The 17,369-nt window shown below is 36.9% G+C and overlaps 1 protein-coding gene across 4 annotated transcripts in view; it reads right to left on the reverse strand.

Annotated features, from left to right (window-relative positions):
- Positions 1–17,369, reverse strand: part of LOC133521338 (probable chitinase 10) — a 58,682-nt gene that overhangs the window by 40,896 nt on the left and 417 nt on the right. For 2 of the 4 annotated variants that reach the window (XM_061856245.1, XM_061856243.1), the window contains exons 1-11: positions 12,348–12,814; positions 12,210–12,260; positions 4,026–4,171; positions 3,677–3,779; positions 3,344–3,446; positions 3,002–3,208; positions 2,722–2,922; positions 2,209–2,317; positions 1,499–1,679; positions 1,038–1,223; positions 367–486 (exon numbers count right to left, since the gene is read on the reverse strand). In XM_061856245.1, the coding sequence (XP_061712229.1) occupies positions 367–486; positions 1,038–1,223; positions 1,499–1,679; positions 2,209–2,317; positions 2,722–2,922; positions 3,002–3,208; positions 3,344–3,446; positions 3,677–3,779; positions 4,026–4,171; positions 12,210–12,233 (1,380 nt within the window). In that variant the 5' untranslated portion in view covers positions 12,234–12,260; positions 12,348–12,814. Of the gene's footprint in view, positions 1–366; positions 487–1,037; positions 1,224–1,498; positions 1,680–2,208; positions 2,318–2,721; positions 2,923–3,001; positions 3,209–3,343; positions 3,447–3,676; positions 3,780–4,025; positions 4,172–12,209; positions 12,261–12,347; positions 12,816–17,369 lie in introns of those variants that run through there. The other 2 variants (XM_061856246.1, XM_061856244.1) reach the window with 2 other exon arrangements.

Consider the following 17,369-nt stretch of genomic DNA (forward strand, 5'->3'; position numbering starts at 1 on the left):
TCGAATCCGTATCTTTAATTTGTATGTGAAACTAGCTATGTATGTGTGCGTGCACATCTACATATTCATGCGTATATGTAGGTACTTTCATACTATATGATAAGTTTTCAAATATATTAACAGTGTCCTGTAGTCCGGTTTTAGTAATACAACGTTGTATTACTAAAACCGGACTACTGAGGTTCCGTTTTATTGTAATTATCACGTGGCCACTGTCATTTATCCAGTATGATGGAAATTGTCACCGGCACCACGGCAACTTCAAGTCACGTCGGGAATAAATCAAATATTGATTGCAATATATGACTTCAATACACTACTATAAATAATATAATACCTTATATTAATAAGTTTTGGTTAGGTTACCTTTTCGGCAATAGTTGTTTGTGAATCATATGTAACCCACTGGTCATCAAAAACTGCGTAAGCATTACCGGCTTCGTCAGTCCCGGTTACGCCTTTACCTTCGCGTTCAGCTATGCATATCTGAAATCATTAATAAATAACAGTGTTGGGATTCTTCTTAGTAAGAATTATATGTTAGTTAAACTTGTAAAAACACCGTAAAGCTATATCCATCCCCTATTTCAAAAATTTACCTTTTCATAATATACGTGTATTTTCAACAAATAACGAACGATATTATTTCTCTCAAAAGTAAAGCTAGGTATGTAAGTTCTGTTGAACACAACCACTAATGGCAACCAGGCGAAGGCCAACTCGAGTCCGCTTGAATGTACTTATAGTTTTGAATTTAATTAAAAAAATTACATTGTTATATTGCCAAGGCGTTGGAGTGCGTGTTCAGATATTTTTGAGCACCTCGGCCGCTCCGATATATCTGATGGCGACTGTATAAGGCCTAAATTGCTTGACATGTGATATTTAAAATATTACTATGACTAAATACATAATGAGTACTAGGGAAGTAGTGATAGCTTCTCGCCATGCTATGGCAGGGCCTGTCAAACAGGCTATGCAATAACAACAACAACAACAAACAACAAGCAATGTGACAACCACACAATATCTCTCACCTCAAAATAAGCTAGGAGTCCTTTAGTTTGCGTATAAGGCCCCTCTTGGCCCCAACCGCTGATGGGCGCCCCGGGCGAAGTCAGCGTGGAGCTCGCCAGAGTGTAGCTCCGGCCGAATAAAGGCACCCCGAGTACTAGCTTCTCGGGAGCCATGCCATGACGAAGGATATATTTAACCATGAATTCCTATAGGAAAGATAAAAGAAGATTATTTTAAAGGGAGCAAAATGCTACTTTTTTTCTAGGAAGGCGAGCCGATCCAGAGCAAGATTTATTAAGCCACTCAGAGTCCTCTGTTGTCATAGACAAGTAACAATTCATCAAAGACAGACATTCAAAGAACTCACTAATTTTAGCAATTTTTTCGATTCGAATATGTGGGCTAACTAATATTAGTCTCTAAAGAACAGCTGCAAAATAAAAATAAAAAAACCTACAAACTTTACAATACTGGTACATACAATGTTATCGTATCGCTGGTCCCTAGACGCAGCGCCAGGGTCGCGGTGGAGGGCGCTATGCTGGACAGCCTTCGTTGGAGGCTCGTCCCGTTTCCCATGCGTCATGTCCCACGCCTGCAGAGTCACGTAGTCGGCCGCGCCGCTGACGGCAGCTAGGTCATATCCGTCTTCGATCTGATACCTTGGACAAGCATAGGTATAAATGGTAGGTAGGAGGTCTATAGGGAGAAATTAGATGATGAAGACGCCACAATTGTTTCTCTCTCATACCTATACATTATATTTTATACTACGTCGGTGGCAAACAAGCATACGGCCCGCCTGATGGTAAGCAGTCTCCGTAGTCCAGAGGAGTTACATGCGCGTTGCCGACCCTAAACCCCCCCCCCCCCCCCCCCCCCCCCCCTCCTCGTTGAGCTCGTTGATATTATAAGCTGTTCTCATAACTAGGATTAAATAAAAAAATGGCTCATCCCACGCAATGAACTAGTTAAATATACATATGTTGAATATATTTTTTAACCAATCCATCAGGATATCAATTTTAAACATGTATTAGACCAAAAGAAAAAAGTTATTATTCTCTGCCACTTTTTCTATGCTAATTAATAAATTATTTTGCAAATGACTCAACCAAAACTTACATTCATCAAATGCAATACCTTCCTAACCTAAATTAAAACCTGTCAGTGGATTGAATAATTAGGTACCTGAATGGAGGTAAGACCGTAGCAAGTAGAAGTCCGTATGGCGACATTTTTTCTCGCAGTTCGTACAGCAGGGATGTAAACATGTCTTTTTCTTCTTCATCTCGTTCACCTATAAAATAAATTAAGTCAAATAAATGGATAATGGTGTCGCTTTCGATTATAAACAAGCATCAAAACAGAAAACACACTATTAAATTTCTTTACACTGACACTTTACACTTGTTACGAATGAAATTCCCAAAAAATAATGTGGGACTTAAAATGTGTAAACGTCCCAATCAGTGCTAGGCACTACGCCTATTAATTTGCCGAGGTCTTATTATGGTGAATAGAGATGTACGAGTAGTTGGTGAAGGTAAGGGTTTAACATAATATAACTTATTATTAACTTGCTCGCGGGATCGCATTCCGCTAGAGGTAATTATTTATTGGTTAATTTATGGACTTTAAATATTTAAAAACACGTATAATTTTTAAATGGCTCAGATAATCTGACAGGATAAAGATTCTTACCTGGATAAATCCAGTGAAGATCGAGACCGTCAAAGTCATGTTCCCTCAAGAAGCTCACTGCGCTGTCTATGAAGTTGCTTCGTCTATTGGACTCCTGCACCATCTCGCTGAACAGCCGATCGGTTCCGTCGCCTCCGACGCTTAACATCACTTTCAGGCCTGTTTTTCTTCGCTTTAAACCTGCTGCAATTCGGTACCCGCCTGAAATTAAAAATACATGTAGGTCTGCAAGTATTGTTGTAATATTAACTAACTCAAATACAAGTAATAGGTATCTTACCCTTAATTATATCATAATCTTCATTTGCCGGCATCAGAGCATAGGTGTGTGGATGCATCACAGCGAAGGCATAATGGAGGTGGGTGCAGGTCTGAGGTACTAGGCCCGCGGTGAACGCCAGCGGAGGCACCCGGTACGCTGCCCATGACTCCACGTAGCACACTATTAGTCTCTTTGTGGCTGGACCAGTAGGCGTCTGCTGCATTTCTGAAAAAATACTCAGAATTTAAAACCCCTGACAAAAATGATGGACGCGGCCTTTGCACTGTACCTAATGTAAAATGTTTTGAAGAACCATGATGCTACCAGTTATTATAGAAAACGCAATGAAATATGGCAAACCTTGTAGATTAGCATTTCCCAGCTGGAACTTGTTCAAGTAATTTGCAGCGCCATAATATTGTCTGAGGTTGTCCGTATCTCCTACTGGAATATCTTCAACGTCCTGCAAAACACGGAAACACTTTATAAATACCTACTTAAAATGCCAAGAAAGAAAATTAGATGATTCGAAGCCGTTATCATCAAGTTAGTAACAGTTGGAAACTATTTTCTCATCTTTTCAGTTTTGAGAAAGAAAAAAAAACCCAGTAGTTAATTACCACCAATCAATTCGCGTTGGTGGTAACCGATGATAACAGCCCGATAGTTTGATGTAGTTTGTTAAATTTGTACCTCTACATTTACGCGCAAGGATTCGTCGCTTAATACTTCAATGGGTCTCTTTTCTACTGCATCACGCAATGGCAGTCTTTCATCCCCTTCATCTCGAAGACTTCTGCAAATGTAAAAAAAAATATATACAGATTTTATATTCATAATATTTAGCGATTTTCATTTTTAAATTATTGTTAATTTGTCTTCTGCACATATACACCTAATTATGTGATCTGATTGAAAGTGACCATAGGAACTCCGTGATTAAATAACGCAACCACTTAAGTTTTAGCTCGTTAGATTCGTTGTTAACAAAAAAAAACAGTTTAAAGGTGTTACCTAAGGTGCTATATAAATTATATTTTACCTCAGAGGAATGCTTTCAACTGACGCTCGTATAGGCGCAGGTATTGGGTCATGTTCAGGCACCGTCTCCACGGCACTTCTCACGAAGGATAATTTGTCTGATCGCGGGGACGCGACTGTGTGTGTACATAACAACCACAGTGCACACTGAAACATAGAGCTTGTTGATTATGTGGAAAGGAACATTATCTACAAAGAAAATTATAGTATTTGATGTACGACTTGTACGACTTAAGTAGTCAATAGATAAATGAAGAAATAATGACGCGCGCGGGTAAAGCCCAATATCAACATAAGGTTCACGATAACGCTCCGTGCACAATAGGAGTGGAGTTCAAAAGGTTATGAAGCCTTTCTAGCCTCCCTCCCTCTCAAGAGTTACAAGAACCTTTTTGAAATGAAGGACATTATCTTCATTTCCTTCGTTAGAACTATAAAAATTCGCCGCCTAGATTCGAACTCGTGGCTCCGGGACAGGGGTACACAACACACGGAAGCCGGACAGTGCTTTAGTAGCTCAATCGGTTAAAGTCTGAAGTGCTGAGTTGTCGCTGGTTCGATACTTGCTCAAAACGATATTTTTTTTCAACTATGTTCAACATTCATTATGCTCTATTATTGCTTTTATTTTCATTCTATATTACATAAATAAGATACCCGTTTAGCAACTTCTTATTCACGCCGATTAACGCAGCATGTTCTGAATAAATAATCAGTTTGTTCAACAAACGCCGTAGGCTGTTGACCCCATAAAAAAACTTAATACATTAGTCAACAAAGAAGATAGGTATCAATTACTTGGGCAATTCAATTCATTGACAATTTGCGAATACCGACCGTTAGGTATCGCGTTAGTTACAGTATACTCTACCTATACAATGCCAGCAAAAAATGTGTGATGGTACACTTTTTGTAAGTTATGTCGTCGGAAATAGGTTTCTGAATGTGCGAGGGTAATAGACGTACTACTTATAGGTATAGAAAATTTGAAGGCAATACATGTTTAGCCCTTTGAACGCTTTATGTCATAAACACAAACATCACTCAAACGCCAAGATACCGGGCGCAAGGGAGCTAATGTAAAATTTACTCGAAAGTGTGTGTTTACTTTGACAGCGTCCGCCTAACACCTATAGTTGTCCTTGGCGCTCTGGGCACGAATACTCGTAGTAACAACGCCTTTAGTTGTTCTTGGCGTTCAAAAGATTAACGCTTTCCTCTTTGGAAGTGATTTTTGTAAATGCCAATTTACTAACTGCACAATATGTGGGTGTACAATCAATACGACGAAAGTGGAGGACTGTGCGAAACAGCTTTTCTATACAAACGTAGTTCCCTTTTTCCTTTCTGGATGCCATTATAGAAAAATATTTATACACAATATTTGATGTATAATTAGCACAGCTCTATGCCTCTTCATTTGACTTTTTTGATTTTTTTATTATTACTTATAAGAGTTAGGACTTTTAAAAATTTATGAAATTTGTTTTTTGCTCCTAACTTGATCTATAATCTAAATCTCAGCCAAGAGCATGTCGGGCCATGCTCAGTGTAGGATACCGTAGTTACCTTTCTGTCAGAATAAGCAAAAAGGTGGCTATTAGAAGTATCATGTGCATTACAAGCATAAGGGAGTACCTTTGCAGCGTTTTGTACGTCTTTTTGTTAAGTATTTGTTGAGCTTTTGTTTTAAGAGTTTTTTTTCATATTTTTTTTTACCCATGGTTCAAAAATATTTACTTTATCAAAAAAGCGGCCAAGTGCGAGTCGGATTCGCTCATGAAGGGTTCCGTACCATTTATGACGTATTAAAAAAACTACTTACTAGATCTGGTTCAAACCAATTTTCGTTGGAAGTTTGCATGGTAATGTATATCATATATTTTTTTTAGATTTTTCATTCCGTTATTTTAGAAGTTACAGGGGGGGGGACACACTTTTTTTTCACTTTGGAAGTGTCTCTCGCGCAAACTATTCAGTTTAGAAAAAAATGATATTAGAAACCTAAATATCATTTTTGAAGACCTATCCATAGAAACCCCACACGTATGGGTCTGATGAAAAAAAAATTTTTTTTTTAATTTTATGACGTATTAAAAAAAAATACTTACTAGATCTCGTTCAAACCAATTTTCGGTGGAAGTTTGCATGGCAATGTATATCATATATTTTTTTTAGATTTTTCATTCTGTTATTTTAGAAGTTACGGGGGGGAGGACACACATTTTTCCACTTTGGAAGTGTCTCTCGCGCAAACTATTCAGTTTAGAAAAAAATGATATTAGAAACCTCAATATCATTTTTAAAGACCTATCCATAGATACCCCACACGTATGGGTTTGATGAAAAAAGATTTTTTGGGTTTCAGTTCTAAGTATGGGGAACCCCCAAAATTTATTGTTTTTTTTTCTATTTTTGTGTAAACATCCTAATGCGGTTCACAGAATACATCTACTTACCAAGTTTGTACAGTATAGCTCTTATAGTTTCGGAAAAAAGTGGCTGGGACAGAATCGGACAGACAGACGGACATGACGAATCTATAAGGGTTCCGTTTTTTGCCATTTGGCTACGGAACCCTAAAAAGCAGCCAAGTGCGAGTCGAACTCGCCCATGAAGGGTTCCTTACCATTTATCATTCTTGAAGACCTATCCATAGATACCCCACACGTATGGGTTGGATGAAAAAAAAAAGCGCCCAAGTGCGAGTCGGACTCGCCCATGAAGGGTTCCGTACCATTTATGACGTATTAAAAAAACTACTTACTAGATCTCGTTCAAACCAATTGCAAACTATTCAGTTTAGAAAAAAATGATATTAGGAACCTAAATATCATTTTTGAAGAGAAATCATATTCCCACGTTAAAAAGCATAGGTCATAAGTCATAGGTTATAATCAAAACTCAAAAGTTTCGGGGTATGTACAATATTCAAATCAAATTCATTTGGCTACAAGTTCTATTGAAAAAAAGGTTTATATATATAGAGTCCCACTCTAAAAACTTTTAGTGTCCTATATGCCCTTTGCTTTCTTGCTTTACTTTTAAATTAAGTGCACCGAGTACATAAATCATCTAACGAAAAGCAGATAAGCTTAAAACGTATTTTATCCCAAAGTTCTGAATGTCACGCTACGCACGATCTTAAAATATGAATTGTACTTACCTACAGGCTATAAGGACCTACGTTGAGGAGTAGGCGCCTAGATTTATTTATTTAAACTTTATTGCACAGTAAAAAATGTACAAATGGCGAACTTAATGCCACACGACGGACCAAACTGAGATCAAGCAGTAATAGGTGCAAGATTTTTTTTTTCTATATCTCATGCTCTGAAAGTCGGTCGTTGTTGTGCTAAAAATTGTGCAGAAAATGGCTAGAGCATTTTACTTTCCCAGTACGTTTTTTCTTTTATATTATGATAAACAATTAAAATTACAATTTGTTGTACAATTTCCATTCTGAAATTTTACTCCCCATTCCATAAATCACGATACTTTTACCTAAATTGTTTTTTTTTTCTTGACAGGAATGAGTGCCTTTCAATCCCTTGGTTAACAATCTACTATTAAAAATACGAGAAATTGAATATTAGAATATAAACATACACATACATATATACAACATACATATATATAATGCTTATGAAACCGATGGCTGAGATACACGTCATACTCGTGAACGGGTGCTGTTTGTGGAGACCGGTCTGTTTAAGCTTACACGGGGTACAGGTTATGTTAAAGTATGTAACTTTACTTTTGAGTGACATTAACGTGAGACACTTCATTCGGTTCTTGTCTGTTTTAATTTTTTTGTCTTTTAATTATTTATATAAGAATTCAAGCCTTGGCGACCCTCTACATCTCTAAGGATAATTTAATATATTTTTTATATTTTATCTCTGACACTTAGAGACTTATACATCTCTAAAGAATTTTAGTATTTTATGGTTTTATTTTTTTATCATAGTTTTTTTTTGTGTAATTTGACATTTAGAGACAGTATACATCTCTAATAAAGTATTTATTATTTCATAGATTCGATATTTGTAATTGTTTTTTTTTTTTAATTTATTGTTTGTAAAAATGGACATGTAAAAGTGCCCCTGTGGCCTATTTGCTGAATAAATGTTTGATATTTGATGGTCCCGGGTTTTGAATCCTGGTAAGGGCATTTATTTGTGTGATGAACACAGATATTTGTTCCTGAGTCATGGGTGTTTTCTATGTATTTAAGTATTTATAGATACTTATTATGTATATCGTTGTCTACATAAGCTTGGACACTAATGGCTCCTCTTCACGATGGCCCAGCGCTGGCCCAGCGAGATGGCCATGCGATGGCTGACACGCCACTACACGATGGCGACATTCAGTTGCGATCTATTCGTTTTCCAAGATGGACGTGGAAGCATTAACCGCTGCAGCAATTTATTTATATGCCACGTACCAACCTTTTCTTAATCTGCACAATAATAAAGTAATTAAAAAGAAATGACGTAGAAGATTATGGTGGATGTTATCTATCCATCGCAATAAGTAAATAAATAAACTACTTATTATTGGACAGTATTACACAAATTGATTAAGTCCCACGGAAAGCTCAATAAGGCTTGTGTTGTGGGTACTTAGACAACGATATACATATTATATACATATGTATAAATAAATACTTAAATACATAGAAGACATCCATGACTCCGGAACGAATATCCATGCTCAATTGCTCATCACACGAATAAATGCCCTTACCAGGATTGGAACCCGGGACCATCGGCTTCAAATTTGTGCAATAAACTCTTCAAAGCTTTGAAACCCTACTAAAAATCATTACTTGTCTTGTCTCTTCCTTAATGTGCCGCTGTGTAGGTATATATTGTGCACATATATTAGCGACTCGCGATCAATGCTATCGTAGGCCTTTTGGAAATCGACAAAGAGGATATGAAAATCCTGGGCATATTCCCACATCTTGTCCATTATCTGTTTAAGGAGGAATAACTGGGTCCACTGTGCCTCTGTTTCTTCGGAATCCACACTGGTAATCCCCTATGGTTTTTTTCAGCGTAGGGTTCTAGCCGCGACAGTAGGACATATGCCAGGATCTTGTAAGCAGTGGGAAGTAGGGCAATACCTCTATAGTTTGCACATAGCTTCCTGTCTCCTTTCTTATGTAGTGGGCATATGACCCCAACATTCCATTCCCTTGGTTGACGTTCCTCCGACCAGATACGTTCAATGATTTGGAAGACTAACCCTGACCTCCATTCCCCCATACTTCCATACTTCACTATGCAACCCGTCGATACCAGGAGCTTTATTGTCAGGAGCCAGGAGATGGAAGATCTGTTGTCCGAGCCGAACATCATTAGAGAAACGAAAGCCGCCAGACTCCGATGGCTCGGGCACGTAGACCGGATGGGTGAGGATCGTGCAGTCTGGAAGGCGTACTCTGGAGTTCCAAATGGCCGAAGACCGTCTGGACGCCCTAGTTACCGCTGGAGAGATGAAATGCAAAAAGACCTTAGCGAGTTCGGCGCTGTCGACTGGACAGAAATGGCTTTGGACAGAGAAGCATGGCGGTCTTTGGTGTCGGAGGCCAAGATCCATTTCGGGTCGCTGTGCCACAGCAGTAAATAAGTTAGTATATCGTTGTCTACGAGTACTATTATTTATTTCATATAATATACATATTGCCATAATATACATACATATACAACATACAAATCTGCTTTTAGATTAATATGAGTCTTAGTCAAAAGACCTTCCCAAAAGATGTCTTATCTCAGTTATCTTTGAGCTTGCCAAATCTTGAGAGGGAGAGAATTCCAAAGACGAATCGCGTGTATGGTGAAGGAGTTGGATATGGATCCGGAGCGATGGAACGGCACTGACAAAGTTATTTTTCTATTATTATGTTCATTTACAAACGGTGTTGAAAAGAAAGTGTCAAAATGTTAGTTTATTTTCTACACCTTAAAAAGATAAAAAAAACTTGTTTAATTGTTTGGAGATGTCAACAGTGCATACACATGAGTGTGCACACCGTGGGCGCTGCGGTCGCTGACCGATCAGTCAAGTATCGCACTTCATCTAAGCGAACGATTTACATAACTTGACATATACGAACAGGTCCAAGATAAAATATGTTTCTGTATCCTAATTTATCATTTATTTTTACTTATAACACTATTCCGATACCATTATTATTCAGGGTAATTATGCGATTGTTAATCAATAAATTAAACGAGTTAAAAGGCCCCTTCTACATAATTTCTCGAAATGTTTGATGCGAACAGTGATCTAATAAATCACCGGTGTACGAGCTTTGAGGACATTGACACGTCTCGGTCGGAAAACAACAGCATTTGCATACACAGAAGAGGCAGGTAGCGCGCACAAGCTGCCAGCTCTGGACCAGAGGTCATCGTCATTTCTCCCGAACCAGTTCAAGGTAGGTATTTGCTTCACACACCACCATCGATTAGGATTCCACCTTTTATTTTTAAACCTTCATATAAACTCGTTTTGGGCGACATAAAGTGGCCATAATTTTGGGTGTTCAAAATGTATCTCTTTCTCGAACGAAAATGCGCATTTTATTGCGATAAAAGCAAAAACTTACGTACCTAAGATCACCTGTAAGTGTTCTTTTAGGGTTTATATTTTTAGATTTTCATTAATATTGGGCTTATAAACCGTAATTATTTTGTACTTGTAATAGTAAGTAAACATTGTAAACAAATTGCATTAACAATTGACGTGAAGTGACAGAAATGACCTCAAGAATATTGTCAAGTGCAGAAAGGACGACACGGAAGGAAGGTCGAGGGATGTCGGTGCCAGCACCGCTGCGTGCTTGGCATACCCTGACCATTATTACTGAGCATTCTAACATAATATATCCTTCTTATCGCCTTGGTGAGACTACATGTTTTTTAATTCGATTCAAATACTTCAAACTGTTATTTTGGACTTAAGTATTGTATGTACCTAAACTTTTATTTGGATTAATATAGGTAAGTAATTATGGTATCTATGACCAGTATTATGACATAGATGTTGTCATATTTTGCTGTCAACGAAGTTGTAAATAATGCATCATTCTGTTTATTTTTATTTTGCTGTTATTGTTTATTATGGAGTTATACTATTATTAATAAAAAAATATTCAGTTATACTCGTGATTAGTATACCACTTAAATGGAGTGGTATAATTTGTTGTGGTATTCGGAAATTCTATCCTAATCACGTTATGATCCACGAACATAATGCTGTATAAGTATTTGCTTCATGCCGTATGTGTAAGTTTGCTTCTAATCTTTAAACTTAAATTTGAACTTAAAGTTCCTGACATGTCATTCAGTTGAGATTCTTAGTACTTACAGGAGCTGATCTGATGATGCAGTCGGAAGGTAGCGGAACGAACTCTTCGATAGAAGAACACAAACACATCGAGTTCAGGCTCATTAGAAAGGTCTCGAGAAGTACTTGATAGATATGCATTTGAGAAGTACAGTCAGGAATAAAATTTAAAAAACTTGCTTAGGTATGTACCTACACATTTTACGTCATTAATAATAAATCGTTGCGGTTTACCATATTTTAATAGATGTTGATTACTCCTCCTTAATTATTATATTAATGAAAGATGAAGTGATAACGACCGCACGTAATAAGAGTGTAAATATACGGTCCTGTTCTTGTATAAGTTCCCAGTCCTGGCATAATGTGTATATTTATGGAGTAGTCACGCAAGTCCTACTGCCCTACAATATCAGGTGGATCGGTACGACTTTACAAACGGCGTACGTCGCGCATATGTAATGAGCCAAAGTAAATGCCGATGCATTTGATTGAAGGGAAATTTTGGCCGTCTTATTTTAGTTAGTACCCACCGAATTTCGATTTTAATTTAAATAAAATCATAAATTTAAGTTCTTAAGTGTGCCAATTTTTGCTTAAATAATTGTATGGCAATGGGGTTTAGGAGCGTGTTTTTTTACTCTTAATTAATCAAAATTTTTAAGAAGGAATTAATCTATTCTTTTGCGGTATTAATAACATCTTTTATGAAGGTCATCAGCGTGCGGCGATTAGAAAACAATTTACTGTACCGTCTCAAAATTGTTTATGTCTAGAAGCATCCTAAGATTCCTTATGTAATAAAAAAATAATCACTTACCCAGAGAACCGTGTTCCACCCCATACCAGGGAGCTTAATTCATCAGCAGCTCTGAAAGTAAAAATTTTAGAATATTTACTGTCGGATCAAGAGGCTAATTTTTAAATATTGCATTGTATTGATTAGTTTCTTATCTACCTAGAATAAGGTTTTAGATGATAGATAAGTTTCCGCGAGAGCCTGCGTATGGGTCGCGGGCGGCGTGCGACTGAGCGGGCGGCGCGGGCGACTCTTAGTGTTAAATACTCGGTGTCATCGCGCTTTACATCTCACACCCACACTCACCATATGTAATTTGGACGATCCCCTGCATGTTTCTTTTTGGAAAATTATGAAATTATAATGTGATATTTGGGCATGGGATTCGCTGGTTATCATATTTGATAAAGATGCATTCGGCCTCAAAAGCGGCTGGAGACATTGTTTGGCATTGTTTTACTTTTCAAATTCACATTTGTAACCTACCGGGGCATGTTACTGCGACAAAGTACTACCTAGAATGTGCAGTGATTTCTGAAACTACTGCGCTTGAAAGGCATCTGACAAGTTAGGATTGAATAAAGGTATGATTAAATTAAGTATAATAAGTAGGTAGTTGTAGTAAGTAGGTATCTAAGTAATTGGGCGACCGGCGTGAATTTTCTTTTTCACGACACTTATTTACATACAATATACCTGTCTATATGTATTGAAATATTTTTTCTAGTAAGAGGAGGTCATAATAAACTGCATATATATATATATATATATATATATATATATATATATATATATATATATATATATATATATATATGTATATATATAAGAAGGTAGAGCCCGAGTGTCTGAGTGTGACAGTGACAAGATAGACGATAAAGGTGCAACCATCATATAACCACACACATTCGAACTTTCCCTTGATTGATGGGACTAATGCCGAAGTCTTGTGCGAAAAACTTTTACACTTCGTAAATTCTGGTGATTGCTAATGGTGGTCCCACACTGACTGTTGTATAACGATATTATAACATCGTATGACAGAGACAGCGTGTTAGTATTGATATTGTTTTATTTTGTGTTCCTCGTCGCGCAATGTTATATAACATTTTATAACAGCCAGTGTGGGAGCACCATAATAAAAATAATTGCATCTAATTATAAATCGTCTATGCTCACTGAAAACGGAGTCAGAATTATTGATCTACTCATGGTGAGATCTTTAGGTCCTCCCAGAAATGCACAAAATAAACGGACACTTATCTTGCTGGCGTGTGTGGGTGTATTTAATGATATGACCGCTTTGGTTGTGATATAAGTCTTATGCGGTTAATAGTTTAAAGTTACCTTTATTTTTATGGCTCAATTTTTGTTGTCCCGGCATTTTTGTCACGGCTCATAGGAGCCTGGGGTCCACTTGGCAACTAATCCCGAGAATTGGCGTAGGCTCTAGTTTTTACGAAATTAATTACCAATTATTTTTCTCTTGTGTTACTGGATGTCCTCAAATAATTCTACAATATTTTTATTTTTGGATACCGGGATCGTTTTTGTTGGATATAATTCGATGAGTTATAATCTTATTACATTCCCATGCTATAGAAATACAATTTTGAAGTCAAATCTTAATCAAAGAAGAAATATTCGAAAAAAACGACGTCATAAAATACTATAGTAACGCAGGGGATTCGCAAAGTCCAGTTATTACCGTAATCATGTGTTTTTTGTCAAAAAACCTCTCTTATAATGAGCTCCTTAACTGTGGAAAATATCTATATCAATTTTAATGTGCTTTCAAATTTTTAATCCTATCTTATGATGAAATCTAGATAACGTAACGCAAGAGAATTTCCGACTGTATGAAGAGCAAAAAGTAATTAAAACTCACATAATAGTAATTCTGACCTCGTTGCTGATATAAAAATAATTTAATTTAATAAATTATCCATACGCCAATACTATTCACTAACACAAATTTGACAAAAAAATATTTCTAAAAACTTTTTTGAAACCTGTTCCAAATTGGCCTCGTAAAAGTTGATTCGCCCTTGGAGCTCAAATTTTACATACAACGTATGCTCCTCTGCGGCGTCTGCCCCCCAACTCCCGACCCCCTAGGCCTCCAGCGATATCAACTTGCCTGCCCCCCCCCCCCCTCTAGTTCACTGGCTGGTTACGCCCTTGATGCCTGGTGATGGTAGAGAGCGATGGTGGTCATCCATAGGAACAGACGTCATACAAACGATTTTACTTACTAATAGATGACTGTTTAAAAGCGAATTACAAATGTCATCTTCCTCGCGTTGTCCCGGCATTTTGCCACGGCTCATGGGAGCCTGGGGTCCGCTAGGCAACTAATCCCAAGAATTGGCGTAGGCACTAGTTTTACGAAAGCGACTGCCATCTGACCTACCAACCCAGAGGATAAACTAAGCCTTATTGGGATTAGTCCGGTTTCCTCACGATGTTTTCCTTCACTGAAAAGTGACTGGTATATCAAATGATATTTCGTACATTAAGTGCCGAAAAACCCGCGACCTCCGGATTGCAAGTCGCACGCTCTCACCGCTAAGGCCACTAGCGCTTAAAGCCTATTACAAATATATAAATAAGTAATAAGTAATGTTTTATTATTATTTTTTGGTAAGAAACTCATTCATATTTTATACCACCAGATGCTTACCGGTTTCCTTCATTGGATTAAGGGTTGTAATATTTATGCTTATTGGCTGTTTCGTAATTGATTACTCTGATATAGTCGACTTTTACGATTGTCTAACCTGTTCCCGTGCCGTAGGGAGGGACCTATAGGTGGTTAAATTATTTTGATATGGCCCATCCGACACACGACACCAACAATTCGTAAACCGTCTAATAACTTAAAAGTTGAATTTAAATAATTTCCAAAAAGTGCCGTAAGTAGTTACCATCTTTTGACTAAGAGATTAGGCAGCTATTTAAAACTTAGATACCTATTTATAGTACATTGTGAAACGAGGGGGGGTAAGTGAAATTTTGGATACGAGGGTGGTTTGAAGACGAAAGACCAGAGTTTGTAATATTCTTACCCCCCGGAGTTACACACAATGTTTTTCATTACACTTGCGAATAAAAAACTACATTTTAAACGAAATAATTCTTAAATACGGTGACATATCAAATATTCGTCCGCCATTTTGTAATTTCTTGACAGGTTAGAATCGAGGGCACAGACCTTTTCGGCATTCAGCCACGATTGAAAATTATGCAAAAATATTTTAAAGGCTGTTAAATGGATCAAATTATTTTATTTTAAACATAAACAAAAATATTAATTTATAAACGTCAGTATTTTAAAAGTAAAGCTCATTTATGCTACATGATTTGTATGAATAAGTGACATAATTAAACAAAAACTATAACTCCTTAGGGAGTTATAGCTGTTTTTCACAATCCATCCTCCCTCCCGCGGGAACAAAATAGGCCTTTGTCGTTCAGTACACCTGCATGAAATAAGAACTTTTTCGAGCAAGTGTGACGAAAAAAATATTTTTCATTTCTCACGCTCTGAAAGTGGGTCGTTGTTTTTTTATGCAGTGTGCAGAAAGTGATACGTTTCTGCATTAGAGCATTATTTTACTTTCCCAGTTTGTTTTTTATTTTTAGGATAAGCAATTACAATTTGGTTTTAAATGGATTTGTTGGATAATTTCCATTCTGTTATTTAACTCCCCATTCCATAAATAACGATACTTTTGTTATATAAATCCTAAATTGTTAATTGAAAGTAAATAAACTAAGTACTATGTAAGTTTATACCTAGTTTTTTTATACCTCTTGTATTTTACTTTCCTTGTGTTCAAAATGAAAACTAGAGTGTTTAACTCCGGTGAAAAGCACCATTTCATTCTCGGACTATTGGCGTTCGAACTCCAAACTACCTCGACAGAAATAAGTGCCTTTCATTCCTTGGTTAACAATCTACTATTGATACATTACATATCAGGTAATTATTACCAAATTTAATACCAGTTATTTTGGTTTATAAGTTCAGTGTTTGCGGTACTCATGTTAATCGGGATGGTTCGAGGTGAATGCTCGGACTTATTTATTTTGAAATGACATTTAAGTGATACGAATACCTACTGCCATTGTTGAAGGAGCTTATTCATTTTAGGATTCACGGAACTTAAACATGAAATATACTTTGATACTTATAAATATTTAATATGTTTAAAAAATGCCTGGATATAATTAGATATCAGACCTACTTAAATACTAAATTGATATGGGCAGTAAATTTATATACCGTGGCTGTGATGTACATCGACAGGTAGTAAGAAAATCTAAAGAAATCAAATCGATCGATCAAATCAGATGTCATATTCAACTGCAAGGGTTCCTTTACTAAAACTAAAGCAGGTATTTATATACCTATGTTGTTTGGTGCACGTACCTACACTTTTACAAATCGATCCGTATCGACACCGCGAACCCTGCTGCGGAGTTGTTTGCCAAATTCAGATAACCGTTGGTGCGAGTAGGTATCTGTCAAACGTTCTACAAAGAGTTTTCCAATTTTAATTATACATATATTTAATCTTTACAAAATGCGAACTTAATGCCATACGGTATTCTCTACCAGTCAACCTTTAGGCAAAGCAGATAAGTTGTAGGCAGTGCAAAAAACATGCGGTATAGATGATACAATTGTTTTTTATTTTTATTATCATTACTTAAAGTTCTCGTTCAGTACAGTACTTTCGTGTTGTAGAAATTAATATAATGTACCTACTGAGTGATGCTTTAACCCTTAAGCCCGTGTCCAAATATTGTTTCAAAATTAAGAACTGTAGTTATGTCCTGAATATAGAGAGCCCTTTAATTTAATTAATGGGTTGTCAACGTGTTACTCTACGGGCCTATGAGGGTCACGCTTGTATCGTCTGTCATCGTGGTGGTATAGATGATAAAAGCGTAGCCATCATATCCCTCCTTGAATCTTCACTTTCTTGTAGTTGCGGATCTCGAGACAATTTATTACACTGGGCTGTAAGATGGCTGTAAGCCTTCGCCTACCCCACTAAGCATAGGTACCTATCATTACCATCCCTAACAGCCATTGGAAAACTCATTTAATTATATACCATATTTCTAGCACAATAAACTCCAATTCAAACTGATTTTCAATGGCTGTTACGG

This window comes from Cydia pomonella, chromosome 9, assembly GCF_033807575.1.
Source record: "Cydia pomonella isolate Wapato2018A chromosome 9, ilCydPomo1, whole genome shotgun sequence".
Taxonomy (NCBI): domain Eukaryota; kingdom Metazoa; phylum Arthropoda; class Insecta; order Lepidoptera; family Tortricidae; genus Cydia; species Cydia pomonella.